The sequence below is a fragment of the Bubalus bubalis genome, chromosome 4 (genome assembly GCF_019923935.1).
Source record: "Bubalus bubalis isolate 160015118507 breed Murrah chromosome 4, NDDB_SH_1, whole genome shotgun sequence".
NCBI lineage: Eukaryota > Metazoa > Chordata > Mammalia > Artiodactyla > Bovidae > Bubalus > Bubalus bubalis.
Window position 1 is genome coordinate 87,714,366 of NC_059160.1, and position 20,526 is coordinate 87,734,891.

The 20,526-nt window shown below is 48.8% G+C and overlaps 1 protein-coding gene across 2 annotated transcripts; it reads right to left on the reverse strand.

Annotated features, from left to right (window-relative positions):
* Window positions 1–2,175: 2,175 nt before the first annotated feature.
* On the reverse strand, window positions 2,176–19,270 carry ENDOU (endonuclease, poly(U) specific). 2 transcript variants are annotated; one of them, XM_006059455.4, is made up of 10 exons: window positions 19,060–19,270; window positions 14,179–14,301; window positions 11,360–11,431; window positions 10,676–10,810; window positions 9,843–10,014; window positions 9,078–9,277; window positions 5,751–5,864; window positions 5,025–5,131; window positions 4,149–4,291; window positions 2,176–3,297 (listed from the first exon to the last, which is right to left on the reverse strand). In XM_006059455.4, exons 1-10 carry the CDS (start codon window positions 19,112–19,114, stop codon window positions 3,177–3,179), a joined length of 1,242 nt encoding a protein of 413 aa, XP_006059517.2. In that variant the 5' UTR covers window positions 19,115–19,270; the 3' UTR covers window positions 2,176–3,176. The 2 variants fall into 2 exon arrangements, with proteins under 2 accessions (XP_006059517.2, XP_006059519.2); XM_006059457.4 differs by lacking the exon at window positions 14,179–14,301.
* Window positions 19,271–20,526: the final 1,256 nt, after the last annotated feature.

Genomic DNA, 20,526 nt, shown 5'->3' on the forward strand with positions numbered 1-20,526 from the left:
TATTTCTTCAGTTTATGTCCAAGAGTGTTCTTCCTATGTTTTCCTTTAGGCATTTTATAGTAGCAAGTCTTCCATTTAATCCATGTTGAGTTTACTTTTTATATGGCATTAAAGAATGTTTAATTCCACTCTTTTATGTGTAGCTATCCAGTTTTTCCCCAATAACATTTATTGAAGAGACTGTCTTTTCTCCATTTTATATTCTTGCCCCCTTTATCATAGATTAATTGCACATCAGTTCATGGGTTGTTTCTGGGCTTTCTATCCTGTCCCATTGATCTATGTTTTTGTGTTCTATTTTTGTTCCAATACCATAATGTTCTGACTACTATAGCCTTAGAGTATCGTCTAAAGTCAAGAAGCATGTTTCCTCCAGTTCAATTCTTTTTTCTCAAGATTTTTTTGGCTATTTGGGGTCTTTTGTGTTTCCATACAAATTTTAAAATGTTTTATTCCGGTTCTGTGAAAAAATACCATTGGTAATTTGATAGGGATTGCACTGAATCTGTACATTGTCTTGAGTAGTATGGTCATTTTAACAATACTAATTCTTCTGATCTAAGAACATGATGTATCTTTCCACTCATGTTGTCTTAAATTTCTTTCATCTTACAGTTTTCAGAGTATAGGTCTTTTTTCTCCTTAGGTTGGTGTATTACTAGGTATTTTATTCTTTTTGATGTGATAGTAAATGGGATTGTTTCCCTGATTTCTCTAATTGTTTGTTGTTAGTTTATAGAAATGCAACAGATTTCTGTGTATTAATTTTATAACCTGAACCTTTACCAAGTTCATTGATGAGCTCTTAATAGTTTCCTAGTGGCATCTTTAGAATTTTCAATGTTGTCATATCATCTCATCAGCAAATGGTGAACAGTTTTACTTCTTGCTTCCAATTTGGACTCTTTTTATTTCCTTTTCTTCTCTGATTGCTATAACTAGGACTTCCAAAACTATGTTAAATAAAAGTGGCAAGAATGGACATCCTTGTATTATTCTTGATCTTAGAGGGAATGTTTTCAGCTGTTTACCACTAAGTATGATATTAGCTATGGGTTTGTAATAGATGGCCTTTTTTATGCTGAGGTATGTTCACTCTATGACCACTTTCTGGAGAGTTTTTGTCATAAATGGATATTGAATTTTATCAAAAGATTTTTCTGCATCTATAGCGATGATCATACTGTTTTGTTTTTTAATTTATTTATTTGACTGTGCCAGATCTTAGTTGCAGCACATGGGATCTTTAATTGTGGTATCCAAACTCTTGGTTGCAGCATGTGGGATCTAGTTGCCAGGCCAGGGATTAAACCCAAGCCCCTTCACTGGGAGCGAGGAGTCTTAGCCAATGGACCACTAGAGAAGTCCTGATCATGCAGGTTTAAGTTTTTATCGTTAATGAAGTATAGGTTATCAGTTTTTCCTTTCATGGATTGTGCCTTTGCTGTTATATCTAAAAAGGCATTACAGTGACTTCCCTGGCAATCCAGTGGTTAAAATGCTGCACTTCCAACTGAGGGTGTACAGGTGTGATCTTTCTTTTGATTAGTATTGTCATGGTATATTTTTCTTTATCCATTTTAAAGTAGATTTCCTGTAGATGACATAGTTAGGTCTCAGTTATTGATCACCCAGACAATCCCTGTTTTTTACTTAGTACATGTAGAACACTGACATTCAAAGTGATTACTGACATAGCTGGGTTAATATCTACCATATTCATTACAGTCTTCTGTTTGTTGCCCTTGTTCTTTGTTCCTAATTATGTCTTCTACTCTCTTCCTGCCTTTTATGTTTTTGAGTATTTTATATGATTTTATTTTCTCTCCTTTCTTAGCATGTCAGTTATACATATTTTTAACTTCTATAGTGGTTGCCATAGTTTGCAACACACATTTACAACTAATCCATGCCCACTTTCAAATAACACTGTGCCACTACATGGATAGTGAGTACTTTATAATGACAAAATAATTCCTTCCTCTGTCCCTTTTACCTGTCACAGATAAGCTTATATAATCAAATACATTATTAGCTGCTATTATTATCTTGAATAAACTGTTATCTGTTAGATCATTTAAGAATCATAAAATAAAAGTTTTATCTTCACTTATTTCTTCTTTGACACTCTTTCCCCAAGCAGTTCAAGGGGGCCATATACAAAGACGAGACAGATTTCAAGTTTTCTTAAATGACTTTAATTGGAGATGCAAGACTCTAAAGCCTCACTCTGTGGGACAGTATTTGGTCCCCACTGCGGGTAGGGGAAAAATGCATGATTGAGGTTGAAATAGGGAGCCCCAGTCTCCCTGTCTTCCATTTTGGAGCTTATGCAAATTTTGGCTGCTGAATGAGACTTAAGATAATTATGTTAGCGATACCAAACTATAGGTTCCTTTCTTCTTCTGATGTAGAATCTTCCTCCTATGAGGGAAACTCTTCTACAAACTCTTTGGGATCAAAATTCAGTCCTGTAACTGCACTTAATATCTACAAATAGGAAATTTCTTGATGCAGTTACCTAGCTGCAAAAAAAAAAAAAAAAAAAAAAAAATCAGGCCTGGAGGAGTCTACTCCCTCTCCAGCCTACTCACTGCATCAGCCTTACCCTCTCGCAGACCCTATTCTTTAAGGTCTTTAAGACCATTTAAGGATGTAACCCTCAGAAAGACCAAACACCTGTCCATGGCCTGATTTCTTTGAAGCCCCAGTACAGGGGTGATTACAGTTTGCAGCGCTGTGTACACAGCCATTATGGTAATCTGGGATTTCTATCAGCCGTTCTTCCTAAGAACAACTGAAAACATCTTCACAGTAAAAATAGCATCAGGTTTGCCTTCTTACCAACCCCCAGAAGAGGAAGTGGAGCAAACGCCTTCCCTTTGTATTGAAAGGAAACATGAGGCCTGGAGAGGTCAAGGACTTCTTCATGGTTCCATCTCCCTTCAGGACAAAGAGCTATGGAGGGTCCCAACCTTCTATTTCCAAAGTGCTGGAGGACAAAGATTTGACTGTTTTTCTAACTTGTATAGTTTCCTTCTTTCCCATAGGAACGTTTCTGGATTGGGGAATTCCTTCCAGTCTCCTCTAATCCCATACCCTCCAGCACAGAGCAAATAGCATCTCAGTCCGACAAGACCTCTCACGGCCCTCATAGGCCTTTCTGGCTTGAAGCTCTAATGGGTGGAGGACACCACATAGGCCGTTGCAATGTACTTCTTGCCATTTCCATAGGTTGACTTGTTCCAGGTATAGGTCTGGATGGCCAAGGGATGTCCACCCAGGCTCAACTGGCACCTGTGGGGAGAGATCACCAAATAATAGGGACTTGCTTCACCCCACCTCCATCTCCAGGCTGGAAGGATTGAGTTTAGCCCATGCAGAAGGGCTCTACCCTGTCTTACCCTTTAAGGGAGCTGCCACAGCTTGCTTCAGCCACTGCCTCCAGCTCCCTACATGCAGAGTGCCCTTTCAAAATCTGTCTTATTTTCTATCTTCTTAAAGAATACTGCTTCTCATATTTCCTAGAGGAATATTCTCGAATCCAATTCTAGAGCTGAAACCCCCAGAAATGAAATGTTTGCTTAGGGTTTCAGAAGTGGTTGGACCCAGAGTCCTCAAATGTTAGAGAAAATGAGACCCCTGGTTTCCAGCTGTGCTCTCTGGGGCTCCAGGGTTCCCCCAAGCAGCCTCAGGGGCCAAATAGGGAGGCTTGCGTGCGTGTTCAGTCACTTCAGTCATGTCCGACTGTTCGCAATCCTATGGACGGTAGCCAACCAGGTTCCTATGTCCATGGGATTCTCCAGGCAAGAATACTGGAGTGGGCTGTCATGTGCTCCTCCAGGGGATCTTCCTGACCCAGAAATCGAACCCACGTCACCTACATTGGCAGGTGGGTTCTTTACCACTAGTACTACCTGAGAAGTCTAGAGAGGCTTGCAGCCCCAGGGCAGTTCCATGTCTAACTGTTTGATACATTGAGCTCCTGCACAAGATTGCACTTGGGGAAGGAGGGGACATAGATCTGTTGCTGGGATGAAGGTTGGCAGCCATGTGACTGATCTCATCAACAGCTTCACAATCCAAGGGAGAAAACTGAGCCCCACAGCAGTGATTTGCCCACACCCTCCTGGGCCACCAGGACTTACACTTTGCCTGGCCTGGCGATGAAGCACAGGGAGTAGAGCGCAAACTCAAACTCAGGGCTGCTGCCAATGAAAGCTGAGCCCACTTCCTTGTAGTACCCATCCCAGTTGAACTGCATGGCCAGCACGTCGGGGTAAGAATCCCACTGCAGAGAGAAGGATGGCAAAGAGGGTCTGGTGAGTGCCCCAACGCAGTCAGAGACAGGGGTGGCCAGGATGTGTTGGGGGCCTGTAGGGGCCCATGTGAGCTTTCTGGGGAGAGTGGATTCTCTAAATCAACAGAGGAAGCAGTCTGCCTGCTAAGGTGTCTGAGTTCCACTCAGACCCTCTGTATGGAAACACCGTCTCACTTCTCCCAGGAAGGCCAGAGTCAGAATCCATGTGCCCAATGCCAGGGGAACAGGGACATAACTGTTCCCAGTAGCCTACACGCATGGAAGAGGAAGACAGTTTAGTGTCCCCAAATTGTTTCCAGACTTAGGGCAGCAAAGGTTTATAAAAACATAAGAAATTTAACTCAGACTAGCCAGACTGAAACTTCAGCTGACTGTACATTCTAAGGAAATTCAGGCAGCTGGTAATTGCATATCTTTGATTTTCCTCTCTGAGAATCCTCCCCTTCTACACTCTCCCATCCACAGAGGATGCCCTCTGTCTCCTCCTGCCCCCTGCACCTCGGGAGCCCTCACTGTTTGGAAGCATGCTGGCTGGATAAACCTACTTTCCAGCAAATAAGAAAGTCATATTCACAATCCCAGATGGGCTGCCAAGAGCGTCAGGGTGAGAGACAAGCCTGCCTGTTCAGAATGCAGAATGAGGACAGAAAGTCTGGGTGCTAACAAGGCTTTTCCAGCCTATGAGGTCAGCATCAGTACTCACAGGCCCATCATAGATGTGACTGTAATAGTCCACCAGGCCCTCCTTCTCCTGCATGTAGAAACGGATCCAGTTATGGAAGCCAGTGACCTTGCCTTTTTTGACTTCACCTATGATAAAGAGATCAAGGTGGGTGATCTGGGCCTCCCCTCCAACCTCTTTCCCTACTCCCATGCCAAGGCTGTCCCCCTTCTCTAGTCTCTGACTCCTAGAATGTCCACCTCAACTTCCTGGAGTCCCCCACATCCCTAACTCTCAGCTCAGGAAGCTCCCCCCTACCCCGACCACCATTTCAGCTCAAGCCCTCGGGAGAGTTTCTTCCCCTGGCTGACCCTGGACCAATCTAAGATCCTCTAGCCATTTCCCTAGGAACAAGCCAGTTTTGGTGGGAGCTTGGCGGGGTGTGGCAGTGCAGGAAAAGAACATGGTCTTCTTGGGAAGCAGCCGGCCAAGCGCTGGAAGCAGAGGACCATTGGGAGGTAGACAACCATGGCCTCAAAGGCATCTCCCTTCCTATGTGTGTGCATTGGGAGCCCCAGTGTCTGGGCTGCTTTCTCCCTCAGATACTCCAGAAGAGACCGGTCCTCAAGAATGGCTCCTGAGTCCCCTCCCTCTTGGCCTGCGAGCTGGTGTGGCTGCTGATTCAGCCGTGTGGCTGCTGCCCCATGCCTGAGGGGAGCGTCCCTCTTCATCCCTCCACCTCCTTCTTCCCAAGCAGAGTAATCCCACCTGAGAAGACATGCTCAAAGCCACTGGAGTCCCTCTCTTCTTTGCTTCTGGAATACAGCCCAAACCACATGTTTTTTAGGTCGCTGACGAACTCCTGTTCCGAGCTGTAGCGGTCTGGGGAGAGGAGCACAGAGGACTTAGGAGAGGGGAAGGCGGGGCCGGGTCTTGGGAAGCAAGGCAGGGCCATCTGTCCCAACTTGACAAGAGGCAGGTGGTTCAGCCAATAAATGTAGTCAGTTGTTTGTTTAGCAATTATCTTTGGGGCACCTGTCCTGTGCCAGGCCCAGACCTGAAGGCTGAGGATTCAGCAGGGAATCACAAGGACAAGATCCCTGACTTTATAGTTTACATTCCAGTGGAGGAAACAAATGATAAACAGGATGATTTCAGATAGGTGCTATGAAGAAAATAAAGGAGATTATCCCATGATGACTGGAGGTGGGGATGGGGTGCTCTTCTAGAAAGCCAGAAAGGCCTCTCTGAGAAGGCACTAATCAGAGATCCGAAGGATAAGGAGTCAGCTGTACAAAGACCTGGGAGAAAGATTCTTACACATAGAAGAAACAGCAGGTACAAAGGCTCCAGGATGCCTTGAACTTGGTGTTCAAAGAGCTGAGAGTCTATGTGGGGGAGCATAGTGAGCAAGAGGATAGAGTGGTGGGAGAGGGGGTCTGAGAGGCAGTCAGAAGTCAGCATACAAGGGTTGGAGCTTGATCAAAGAGTAACAATAACAAAAGTATTTTAGATTTACTATGTTCTATGTGCCTGGCACTGTTCTAACTGCTTTCAATTCTCACATTGATTCTTCATGTCAGAGTGGTATCAGGCTTGGACTCCAAAATCACTGCCGACAGTGACTGCAGCCATGAAATTAAAAGACACTTACTCCTTGAAAGAAAAGTTATGACAAATCTAGACAACATGTTAAAAAGCAGAGACATCACTTTGCCAACAAACGTGCACATAGTCAAAGCCATGGCTTTTCCAGTAGTCATGTACAGATGTGCAAGTTGGACCATAAATAAGGCTGAGCACCAAAGAATTGATGCCTTTGAATTGTGTGCTGGAGAAGACTTTTGAGAGTCCCTTGGACTGCAAGGAGATCAAACCAGTCAATCCTAAAGGAAGTCAATCCTGAATATCCATTGGAAGGACTGATGCTGAAGCCCCAATAATTTGGCCACTTGATATGAAGACCTGACTCACTGGAAAAGACCCTGATGCTGGGAAAGGTTGAGGGCAGGAGGAGAAGGAGGCAGCAGAGGATAAGATGGTTGGATGGCATCACTGGCTCAGTGGGTATGAGCTGAGCAGACTCCAGGAGATGGTGAAGGACAGGGAAGCCTGGGGTACTGCAGTTCATAGGATCACATAGTCGGACAGGACTTAGCAACTGAACAACGACAACAATTCCTGGTGGAGGAAATGGGGGTGGAGAGTGGTGACATAAAGAGAAGAATCAAATATAACTCCTGGGCTTTGGGCACAAGTAACTGGAAGAATTATGGAATTATTAATGAGATGGGGAAGACTGAGAAAGGAGCAGGTCTGTCTGGAGGAAGAGGCAGGAACTGTGAGTTCTCTTTACACTAAGCTCTGAGTAGATGCCAGTTAGGCAGGTGGAGATGTCAGAAAGGCCAGTGCGACCCAAAGGAAAGGTCAGGGCTGGGGATCTGAATTAGGGAGTGATCAAATACCAACAGTTTACTGCCTAGAATTGTGAGAGGGGACACAGAAGATGTACCAGACATATTCCCTCCTTTCAAGGACTTAAAACATAGTTGGAAAACAAGACTAAAAATACATGACATACCACATAGCTGATTCACTTTGCTGTACAGTAGAAACTAACACTACATTACAAAGCAACTATACTCCAATAAAAAAATAGTTAAAAAAAATAAAAATATACAATGTAACAGAGAACAGCTTCACAATCTGAATGACGACTGCTTTTCACTGAGTACTTTCCATGCATCAGTTTCCCAAGATCCCACTGCACAGACAAGGCTCAGACAGGGTCCAAGGGTCAAAGGGCCCGGGGTCACTTGCTTCATTAACAAGTGAAACCAAGTCTCTCTGCTCCAAGGGTATTTTAAGACGGAGTCCAAACCCTTGCCGCTTCATAACGAGGTAGAATGTGAGCTAGAACTTTAAGGAGAAGTGGGATTTGGATAGGGAGAAAGGGGAGACCGGGTGAGTAGTGGAAGAGCCTGCAGTAGCGCTGTCTCCACCTCCAAAATCGTCTCGCGTGTTTACCACAAAGAGGACACCAGGGGGCAGTGCAGGATCACACACTCTTTGTAGGGTTTGGTTGTGTGTCACTGGCTTTACCTAAAAACAGTGTTACTAACTTAACCGGGCCACCGGAAGATGGAATGCGGTGTCTGAGCAGAGGCCATCCCCCGCTCTCCCCGCCAGCAAGGGACGACCTGGCAGGAGCCGCCCCCAGGCCAGGCCCAGCTGCCTGGAGTTCAGGGAAGGAATTCAGAGGACACTAACAAACACACCCCGTGCCAAGAAGCCCTGAGGCCCAAACCATTTTTGGTCTGATTCGAATGTATCTCTATTGGAATCGTTCCAGCCAGAACCCTTCCTGGTAAAACTTTCTACTCTGAACCTTTGTTGATTTTCTGTTGCTGCTTCCCCAGCAAAAAAAAAAAAAAAAAAAAAAAAAAGTGAAGTGGGCCGGCCTCCTTCCTGGACTTAGTGCCTGAGAAGGGAGCATGAACAGGGACTCCTCGTGCCTGGAAAATGGTGCTGAGTCTGGGGTCCACTGAGGGGTCGGTGGGGCTGGGGTGACTCACAGCCTGCAGTGAACCCTGAGACTGAAATACGCATGGGGGATAAATGAGGTGGCTGAAAGAAAGTGAAAATGTTAGCTGCTCAGTTTCCACTCTCTGTAACCCCATGGACTGTAGCCCACCAGGTTCCTGTCCATGGGATTCTCCAGGCAAGAATACTGGAGTGGTTTGCCATTCCCTTCTCCAGGGGTTCTACCCGATCTAGGGATAGAACCGTTTCCTGCATTGCAGGCAGACTCTCTATCATCTGAGCCACCAGGGAAGCCCCCTGGTGCTGAGATTAGGTTAAAAGACAGGATGACTCCCAAGCCAGGCAGAGGATTCTTCAGCTCCTGCTGGAGTCTGTGGGCTCCTCTCTCTGGCCCCTTCCCTGCCCCCTCCCAGGTGTACACTGGCCTCCACCTAAATCCTCACCTGCTGTCCTAACCTGCCCATCAGGACCCCCGTCCCCAGCAGGCGCACCCCGAGTCCTCAGCATGACCTCCCTCATGGGCCCGGGGGGAGGCCTCACTGCCTCACTCACTCTGCTGGTGGAGGAAGCCGTAGAGTTCCTTCATGACTGCCGTCTTCATGATCTCTCTGAGGAAGGCGTCCTGCTCGGCCAGCTCCTGGGCTGTGAAGTGCTCCCCGCGGCCCGTGGCCCGCTGGTAGTTGTTGAGGAGGTTGATGAAGGCGGCGTAGGTCGGCTTAGAGAAGAGCTTCTCATTGACATATGTGAAGAGCCTGGGGGAGGTAGAGGGAGGCCCAGTGAGAGGCCTGGACATGGAGCAGAAACACTCCAGAATGTCCAGATGCAGGGCAGGCATGTGAGGGTTGGGTGCAGAGGCAGATTTGGGCCCTCAGATACTCCTGGGGACAATGCATGAGGTCACTCTTTTCTCCACTTCATCTCTTGGAAGGTCAGTTCTATTCTCAGCCAGTCCGTCCATCCTAAGTTCATCATGTCTGACTCTGCAACCTATGGACTGTAGCCTGCCAGGCTCCTCTGTCCATGGGATTCTCCAAGCAAGAATACTGGAGTGGGTTGCCACTTCCTTCTCCGGAGGATCTTCCCAACCCAGGGATAGAACCTTAAGTCTCCTGCACTGGCAGATGGGTTCTTTAGCACTAGTGCTACCTGGGGAACCTCAGAAACCCTCCCACATGGATCCCCACAGGCCCTCAGGATGGCTTTATCTGTCTCCAGAGAACCGGTTTCCCCTCTGCCTTTGATCCTACCTGCCTTAGGAGATAAGAGCTGAGGCACCAAAGGAGGCAAAATTCAGGAAGATGCGTTCAGGGAACTCACGGCTCTGGGCAGCGGTCTACTTGGTCTCTGGTCTCTGAAGGCGAGATGCAGTTTTGGCTGTTGAGAACGATGTCTTCCTTCCGGGCTTTGTTGGTGTCTGCCCTGTAGATCTTCTCAGAGACACTCTGCAGTTCTTCCTTGGTTATGGCATCGCTGCTGTGGGAGAAGCCCTCTGAGAGGAATTGGGGGAGGGGTATCTCAGAGCTCGATGGAGGCCAGGGGGCAGGTAGCTATCTGCGAACATCCCCTCGCAGGTACCTTTCAGAAGCCAGCATCAGGGGAGGGGGCTGCAGTCAGGCACCCTAGTGACTTCAGGGCAGTGGCCTAGAGCCTGTTAGTCCCTCAGTCGTGTCCAACTCTTTGCGACCCCTGGACTATGGCTCACCAGGCTCATCTGTCCGTGGAATTCTCCAGGCAAGAGTACTGGAGTGGGTAGCCATTTCTTCTCCAGGGGACCTTCCTAACCCAGGGATCAAACCCAGGGCTCCTGCATTGCAGGCAGATTCTTAACTGTCTGAGCCACCCAGGGAAGTCCTGGGAGCCTAAAGGATCCTTACACTTAGCACAAAATACCCACACGGTCCCCTGCCACCAGGAAGGTTTTTGCACTTTGGCAAGCATCAGGATCATCTGGAGGGTTTGTGAAAACATATCGGTGGGCCCCACCCCAGAGTTTCTGATTCTGTGGATCCGGGCTGAGCCCTAGAGCTTCCATTTCTAATAAATTCCCAGATTATGCTCATGCTACTGGTCCAGGGGCCACACTTGGAGAACCATTGCTCTAGAGAGTCCCTCTGCCTCCAGGGCTATGCTAAAGGGAGCGGGAGACTGACCATGGCCACACAGGCTCTCAAAATCCTCGCAGCAGTTTCCAAACTCTGGGCAGCGGGCATTACAGTGGCATGAGTGGTGCTTGTCGAAGGCCTCCAGGCAGCGGCCCTGGCAGGAGTTGGGTGCCAAATACAAGCCTGAGAAGACAGAGAGGAGGTGTGTCCTGAGCAGACCGCTAGGGGTCGCTCTGTCGTGTCAGCGGCCAGGCCATGCCCCCTCCCCCAGCCCCCCCCTCCCACTGTCAGCCCCACCACCCCATCCCCACCCGCTACCAGCCTTGCTCTCCTGCTTCCTATTAAAGAACTCCAGGGAAGGAAAACAAACAAGCTTAATTGGTGCACACCCTTCACAGTCAGGAAGTCCTTTCTGATGCTGAACTCTCCTTTCAGGCCTGTTGTTTTTATAATCTTCCCTCTCTAAAAATAAAATCTCTTAACCCTCCCTCTCCCTCTTGCAGGCTTCAGACTCTTTCCTGCCTAACCCCCCAGCTCACTGAGGACCCCAGGGCTTCCTCCTGCCCAGGCCTCAAGAGTCCAGTGAGCCCCTCACCACCTCCAGGTGCTAGATTTGGGGTCCTGGCTGGCTTAGACCCAGGCCTATTGCTGTTGACATGGCTGACCTCTCCTTGCCCCATCCCGTGTCCCTTGTCCTTTCCCAAAGGCCCCCCTTTGCAGAGGCAGACTCACTGCTAGCCGGGGCACCCTCCGTCTCCTCTTCCAGCTCCAGGAATAGCTCTGGTTCTTTGGGATTCTCTTCAGCTGTAGGTCAGAGAAGTAAAGTCACCAGTCATCCCCAAGGGGCCCCTCCTCTTTATCCCTGGTTCTCAGTCCTCCCAACCAAGCATGTGCAGTGGAAAAAAATGCAAAACAGGGGCTCGGATACAACATACAAGTACCAGGTGAAGGAGGAGGAAAATAGAAAATGTGAGACAGAGGGGGATTGAAAACCATTCTAAAACATGAAAGAACATCCCCAGGCATGACCTTCCTCACCATTTACCCTTCTGGTACTCAGTGTTGCTGTTCGGTCACTAAGTCGTCTCCGACTCTTTTGCAACCCCGCGGACTGTGGCCCACCAGGCTCCTCTGTCCATAGAATTCTCCAGGCAAGGATACTGGAGTGGGTTACCATTTCTTCTCCAGGGGATCTTCCCAACCCAGGGATCAAACCCGCATCTCCTGCATTGGCAGGCAGATTCTTTACCACTGAGCCACCAGGGAAGCCTGGTATTCAGTGTGCTCATCCGTAAAAACGGAAGAGGGGACAAAAAGTGGTCCCTTCTGGGATGAAAACTCTGAGGTTGGTATGACTTTTCTTTAATATAAATTGATAGATGGATAGGCTTGAATCCCCCAAATGACAAGGCCCTCACTTAGGAACATCCCTTACCTATAATAACTCCCAGGGTCAAGGGTGAACTTCTCCCAGGCCTCAGGGAATAAGAACTGTTTCCTGAGTTACCAACTTCCCTTCTTTCTTCACAGTTGCACTTGGCAATGGCCAAAGGCTGCATTTGGGGGAAGGGCATTCAGAAAAGCACATTCCTACTGTGCCCTACCCCCTTGCCTGCAAGCAGATTGACTGCAGCCTGAGCTCTAGGCAGAGAAGGATGGAGTGAGGGTGGGGAGGAAGAAGAAGGCATGACCTGGGGACTCAGCTCCTCTCTCATCACAGAGTGGAATAAATTCCACCACTCAAAGCCAACTCTATTACAAAGTGCTTCAGAATCGGTTAGTGTGTTCACCACACAGTGTGGGTTATTACCATCAGACCCATGTCTGTGTGCTAAGGCGCTTCAGTCGTGTCCAGCTCTGTGACCCCATGGACTGTAGCCTGCCAGGCTCCTCTGTCTGTGGGATTCTCCAGGCAAGAATACTGGAGTGGGCTGCCATGCCCTCCTCCAGGGGATCTTCCTCCTACATTGGCAGGCGGGTTCTTTAGCACTAGCACCACCTGGGAAGCCCATCAGGGCCATGGGGCAGGTTATTCACTGTCAACAAACATCTCCCTCCAATCACTTGCTTTCTGCCAGCCTGTGTTAATGCTGACAATCCACAGGGTTCTTAACTCAGCCCCACTTTATGCTGAATAGATTTCTGTGAGCTAATCTAGGGTCTCAACCATCATTTATAATATTTTTTCTATAGGAAAAGGGCTCTGAGTTGCACATCAGGGAGAGGGATGAAATGGTTGCTAAGCTGAGTATGTTGAAATGGCAGGCTGATGGTCCACGGTGAACAAGCCACCCTGTGTCTGCCGAATGGGGCCCGGGGCAGCAGAGAAGGGCTGGGTCTGATTCCGGCACTGAGCTCTGGGCTTGGGTTTCCCTGCCTGGACCTGACAGCAGCAGTGCTAGTCCACTGGCATTTTTGTGCAAATCAAATCAGCGTTCCTTAGGGTGGAAGCACCTCTGACGGCACACGGCTGGGTCAGTGGAGACCATGCTCGGGCAAATTAGGAAAAAGTACTCCTATCTCTCAGCAGACACAGCTCTTCACCAAGACACGTGGCTTAGCGAGAAGGATACAGATTCAACTTTGGTTCAGCTTGCCTTCCCAATCAGAGGCTCTTGTGCAGTACACAACACACACAACTGTATGCAGCTGGTTGTTAGGTACCAGGGCTTCAGTGACCATGTTTTCCAAGCTGGGAGTCGGGGCATATGAGCAGACAGTAAACAGCAGAAGACCATTTACCTAGGTGTCTAAAACACTGGAAGCATCAAAATAAGGGAATTCTTCAAAATGAGTTTTGCAAATTTAAAACTGGGTAGTTGGAATAGCAGAACAACTGGCTTTTGAGGGTGGTACTTGTCCTGCTTAACCCTTGGCCTAGGAATGATGGGCAGCCACTCAGTCCACTCGTGGTAGGAAAAGTGAAAGTGTTAGCCGCTCAGTTGTGTCCGACTCTTTGCGACCCCATGGATTGTATTCTGCCAGGCTCCTCTGTCCGTGGGATTCTCCAGGCAAGAATACTGGAATGGGTAGCCATTCCCTTCTCCAGGGGATCTTCCTGACCCAGGGATCAAACCTGAGGCTTCCATATTGCAAGCAGATTCTTTACCATCTGAGCCACTGGGGGAAGCCCTGTGATAGGAAGAGTGGTGTGAATTGTGACGGTCATTGACACCCTGTGGTCTTCCTGGTGGCATGCAAGTTGGGAAAGTTCACTACCATTTGTTTACTTTTGCAAATAATAATTGGTAATGTCATATATGCTAAAATGATACTTTCATCTTTTCACTTTTTTTTTAATTCCTTAAACTTTCCAGATATTAATCCTAATAGTTCAGACAGATGTTCCAAGTAAATGACTTCTATTTTAAGTTGGGGTCTTACATTGGGGACATCCTAATCCTCTTCAGGTCCTTTGAGCACCGTGATCAGTCTGGAACTCTGCTCTGGATAGCTGGACATCCTGGCCGGCAGTCCCTCAAGCAGGCTAGATGTGGTCATGGCCTGGCCTGCTGTACCTCCCAGACCCTTCACCCTACAAGGAGGCTCACCTGTACACAGCCGCTCATAGTCTTCACAGCAGTCCCCGTGCCGGGGACACCGGCGGTCACATTGGCAGACAGCATCCCGGTCAAATCTCTCATTACAGCGAGATGCGCAGGACTCCCTTTTGCCTACGGTCAGTAAAGGTCACAGACTCAGCTTCTTGGGGATTCTACTCTGCTCCTCACAGTACCCTCTGCAGGAGGGTTCACAGACAGGGACCGGGGACTTACCTAGCAGGAAAGGTCATTACTAGCTGCCAGGGAGAAGTACACACACAGCCTCCCATGCCTCTCCCGCACTGCCCACCAGCCATCACCCACCACCCACTGACTATTGCAGGGCTCATAAGATAGACCAGGACCACAAACTCAGAGGCCTAGTGTACTGGACCTGTAACACAAACGAGTCAAGAGCAGGGAGGCAGTAGAAAGAGGTGGGGACTGTGACAGACTCGGAAACAATGCCCCGCCTGAGACTGGCAGCCACTAGCAGCTCCAGCCAATTGTCGCCATTTGGGATGCGGGCTGAGTGTTGCCAGAGCCTCCAGTTTTTTTCAAGAGAAGCCTTCAGTTTTATGTAAATTTTCCAATTTTAAAAAATTCGGAGAGACCAAAGAAAGAGGTCTGTGGGCTGGGCTTGGCCCAGAGACCATCATTCCCCTGTCACGTTGAGGTTGGTGGATCACGGCTGTTCTAATGACCCCACCTGTCTTCTCCCCATGAACCATTCCCTGCCTCTCATCCTGTCCCTTTTACATCTTCTGCTTCTTCGTTCTTCCCTCCCCTTAGCCTGGTCTCTCTGCACCCTCTTCCCCACTTGTTACAGCTTTCTGTCTCTTCTAGTCTTGGGAATGTGTTTGGATTAGTTTTGTTCAGGGTGGGGACTGAGGTGGGTGTGGGTGAGAATTGGGCTTTGGAACAAGAGCTGTTATGCAACCACAGACCACATCCCTTGCTCCAGCCAAATGACTTGCAGAAGCAAGCTTTTGGTCACAAGGGGCATAAGACAAGAAAGTTTGAAAGAAATGGTACAAATCCCCCACCACTGCTAAAAAAACAAGCCCACCACAGCAAAGACAGTGGAAGAGGGTGAGCCAGGTCAAGCTGGCTGAGCTGTCTTTCCTTCCACTCTAGGCTTTAAGGGTGATAACACCGCCTTTGTTTCCACTTGAGGTCCCTGAGGTTTGGACTTAGCGGGTTCTGGGTTTAGGGTCAGGCTGTGGGTTACAGAGAATGTCAGATCAGAGTCAGAGTCACGTTTAACACTGGAATTTGTATGAATGAAAAAACTTACACCTAATTTTAGCCAGCGATGGGGCTTGTTAGGTTTAGATGAAGAGCTACAGTTAGGATTTGGGCTTGAGTTAATTACTGGTAAAAATAACAATTTTGCATTGCTGTCTGGATAAGGAATGAGGAGTAGGTCTAAAACCACATTCAGGGTTGAGGAATGTGTCAAGACCAGGAGAGGACAAATAATCCCACTTTTGCCTTAGATAAGGTTTGGGGTTTGGTCCTGGCTGCTGTTTCCCACAGGTATAGCACCACTTAGGGTGGAGGTGGAGATGAGGGCTATGGCCGGGTTACTGGTTTGGGATCAGGGCTTACACTGTTCTAATGAGCGCGACACAGCAGAGAGGCCAAGAACCCAGAGTCTGGCACCAAACTGCTTGAGGCTGGAATTCTAGTTCTGCTGCTTTCTAGCTACGTGTTCCTGGGCAAGTTACTTTACCTGCTGTGCCCCAGGTTCCTTCTCTGTAAAAGTGTGACAATAATGGAGCCCATCTCATAGAATATTCATAAGAATTCAACGAGCTAATTTTTGTAAAGCACTTAAGACACTGCAGGACACATTAGTAGCACCATGTAAGTGTTAGATAAATAAGCGGTCAGCATTCCATGCCCATCTTCAAGTTGGTAAGTGTCCAGACTGGCTGGAGCAGTCTTCCCTGTCTACATGCCTGATCTAGCTGGCTGCCTCCCTGGGTTTCAGCCAGGCCATCCCTTGGGCCGACAGTTTCTAGCTGACATCATCGCTATGGGTCTGTGTCCTTTACATCAAAGAGGTTCTTTACATCACATCAAGGTTAACCCAGGTTCTGAGGCAACTTCACATAAAGGGCCTCCAAAGTGGCCAGAAATGCAGAGCCAGTGAATCGTCCCTAGAGAAGACCGGGTCAAGGCCACTCGTCCCTCCAAGCCCAGGGGAATGCCCCCTGAATCTTAAGTGATGCTCCCTTGGAGCCCACATGCAAAGAACTTAAGGAGAAGTTTTCAGCCCAGGAGGAAGACTGTGTCAGCTGCCTGCTCAGTTAGCCTGGCAGTACACCCAGAATCCAAAGGGAGAGAACTCAGACAAATCAGGACAACCTTCTTAAATGGGCCAGATCAGCAGAGTCCAAGGAAGGAATTCACTCCAGTCCAGCAGCTGGCGCCAGTTGAGAAGGGCAGCAAGTGAATGGTCAGCTCTGTAGAGCTCAGGAGGACACCCCGCACTGGCCCTGGCTGAGTGAACTCTTTCATCTCTATTCAAGAGTCTTGTCATCACTGGAAACCCCGAGCCAGAGATCCTTTACACGTCCCTGTAAACCTGACCATCTGCTTTAAGAGGACCTTGGGGTGTGAGGGGATGGGGAGGGGGTGGGAGAGACTTTTCCTCATAGGCCTCTCTGCTATATCTGTTCTGGGGACCCTCTGGGGACTGGTCACCGTGACTACTTACTCCTGTGCTCCCAGCCCGCAGCTCCGATCCACACAAACCCTCTGTGTACACCTCGCTCACCAGCCAGGCACCTGAATCACTGCTCCAGTAAGCCTCTTGCCCATCTCCTAACTCTCTTTTTTTTTTCGTACTCTATTTTGGCCTTTCTTTACCTTCACAGAGCTTATCAACAAAGCTTCACAGAGCTTATCACCTGCCCCACCCCCCACCTCTGGCCAACAATCCCTACATGAAATGCTAAATTTCTCTAAACACTCCAAAACTCAAATGTGCCAGAATGCCCACCCCCTCTCCATACTGCCCATCAAGAAACTTGGTCCCAAGCCTGGGTGTCCCCTATATGACAGTGCTCCACCCCTCTGATGTTTAGGGAATCCTACATCTGTGCTTCTCTGGGGGCCCCGGGTGCTGTTTCCATGGAGATCTAGCCCACCAAGATGATTCACTGCCAGCCTCAATTCACCTGAAATAACAGAGGACCTAAGACTGGCTCCCACGCTATTCATACTCGCATCTAAGTTCTGAGATGTTGGCAGAAGACAGACAAGAACTGAGCCCCTTTCTCCTACTTTAGGAAAGAAGGAGGCATCACCCACTGGACCCTGACTTCTCCATCAGTCCCGCAGCAGGATCAGACCACCAGCACCAGGGGCAAGGGCTCCACCTTGCCTTTCTGAAGCCACTGTGGCGTCTGCCCTCAGGAATACCTTCCAGGGACCAAATGTCTCCAGTTGTTCTCATCTCTTGCGACTGGGATGCCCTAACCCCACGGCCACTGCTTCACACCAACCCTGAAGCTCTACACCCTCCCTCCCTCTCTACCACGAGCTCTGCATCACCCGGGCCGGCTGCTCTGCCATGTGTGCGGGAGCGGAGGTACAGCATCCCAGCCAGTGGGGAGGCCTGGGAATGACTTCCCCCTCCGAAGGCTTTTCATTTAGTTTCTTTGGTGGTCTCCTTACCCAAAACCTCATGGGAAATGATTCCAAGATGAAACTCTGTATTTATATAGTTTACATAAATAAATATTTATTATATCATATTAATATGATTAATATACTATAATACAGGTAAATATATATACATGATTTTATATGTATTTACATTACGGACTTCCCTGGTGGCTCAGGGGTAAAGAATCTGCCTGCCAGAGCAGGAGACTCAGGTTCAATCCCTGGGTCAGGAAGATCCCCTGGAGAAGGAAGTAGCACCCAGCTCCGGTATTCTTGCCGGAGAAATCCCATGGAGAGAGGAGCCTGGTGGCCTAGAGTCCGTGAGGTCACAAAGAATCAGGCACGACTGAGTGACTAAATGACAATTTATAATCACAATCATAATCAAAGACCCAATTCTTTGAGATATCATTCTATGTAGGGTGCTTCTGATATATTATCTTATTTAATCCTTACGACAGTCCTGTGTAGGAACACCCTGGTGGGGTGCAATGGGTATCAAGCTCAGATTCTTTCTCCTCTGGGCAGAGGAGGCTTCCCACCATACCCCTCAGCTCAGCCCCCTCCCTTGGCACTCTCCCTGCTCACCCAGTAACCACCAGTTAACACAGCAGCACCAGCGCCTGCTCCCTGCTGAACAGGAACGTGTTCCCATCCTCGGCACTGGTCCCATCCCTGCACCACTAGTACCTGGGGGCCTGGACCTTTCTCCACTTTAGGTCCTCTACTAGGGATGAGACGGAGTCCTCTGACCACGTGGCCTGCCTCCTGGTCGGGGGCTCTATCCCTGGAGCCTGCCCACTGACTAAGGCTTCATAGGGAAAAGTCCCACCCAGACAACTCACCCCTCACCCAGGTAGCAGAGGAAGTGACCAAGGGCAGCCAGGCCACGCAAACCCAGCCAGTCACAGTCCAGCTTCACACCATATGGTGGCCTTGGAAAACAAAACCTTGGTGAAATCAAGTCAAGCTGGACTAAGGGTTGTCTGAGGCTCGTCTTCTAAGGTGTCCCTGGCCCCATCAGTCCTGCAGCTCCCTTCACACAGCTCATCTACTCCAGAGGCAACTCCTGCCTCAGACCAGGTCTGGTCTAGGGGGTCCAAGGCTTTTGGACAGAGCTGGCCCTCCCTTATCTCACGACCCTCACACTCTCCCTCCCAGGCTCCCCAGCTCTCTTCAGGACCCCTGTCATCCCCACCAGCAGTGACTTACCGGCCCAGGCCAGGCCACAGAGAATGGCCACTGTCAAGGGGACACAGGCCCTCATGGTGTCCAGTCGGAGGCCAGAAGGAGATGGCTGGTGGACTCTGACTAGCGTCCACGTGAATGTCACGGTTCCCAGGTGAGCCTTCTGGCCCAGGCTGGTCCTTTTAAAGACATCAGACCTTGTAGATCTGGTGCCTCCAGATCCTTTCTGAAAGGAAAAAAAGGGAGGGAGGGACCTCAAATGGAAGGAGGCAGGGAGGGGGTGGGGCCTGACAGCTGTTTGAAGCCAGAGGCAAGGTGACTAAGGAGGCAGGTAACGCCAGATGTTTAGAACAGGTAATGCTAGCTGTTTGTAGCTTAGAAAATAGGCCATGCAAGCAGGCACAGCAACTTGGGCCTAGTCTGGGGGGGTTCTCTGTCCAGGTGAGGAGAACTCATGGGCTTGTCTCTGGGTGATATCCTCTAAACATCCACCTACCTGAAAGCCAAGGGCCTGACCTTCCAAGGGGCTATGACTGGCTCCATCTTTGAACTCCAGGTGCTCAGCTTGAGGAAAAGATTGAAAAGATCATTATGTATTAGACAAATAGTAAGTGCTTAAGCAAGCTTTGGGCTTGCCTCGTAGCTCAGTGGATAAAGAATCTGCCTGCAATGCAGGAGACCTGGGTTCGATTCCTGGCTCGGAAAGATCCCCTGGAGAAAGAAATGGCAACCCACTCCAGTATTCTTGCCTAGAGAATCCCATAGACAGAGGAACCTGGTAGGCTACAGTCCATGGTCACAAGAGTCAGACACGACTTAGCAATTACACCACCACCACCAAGCAAGGTTTGGGGCACCAGAAGGAGTGATCTAGGAGACATGGGTCAGAAACAAGTGCTGCTCTTACTACATCAAGCTGCACATAGCTACCTCATCCTTGAAATATCATGCAAATGGGCCTCTACTCTTACTGAGTCAGCATCTCAGGTTTTACCTGTTTTAGGTTCTCCCAAGCTCCAGGTTTATGAGGCTGGGGAGGGCAAGAGGCCTCTTAAAGGCTCCCGAAGGGCCATCCTTCCCCTCCTCCTTCATCCTCATCCCTGTTACATTCCTCTCCCCCATGGACCGACCCCGCAAGACACAAGGCTCTCGGGACTCCCATCATCCCAGGCCCAAGGGCAGAGATGCAGCAACAAGGAGCTTCCAAGTTCTCCCCTCCTAATAAAGGTAAAATCTTCTAAGTAAAATGCCCTTTCCAGAAAGAGCCCTGCATGGAGATTCTCAGCTGTCTCAAAAAAGAAAAGTCTCATAGGAAAAGCCAAAACTGATGAACAGTTGAGACCACACTGTAGTAATTTTTCTTGGGGTAGAGTCAAGGCAAGCACATCCTCCTCAACAAGTGCTTTTAAACAGTGGAAACTTCCTCTCAACTTCAATTTTCCTATCTTTGAAACAACGATGGGGTTATAGCTAATGATCCCTTCTAAGTTC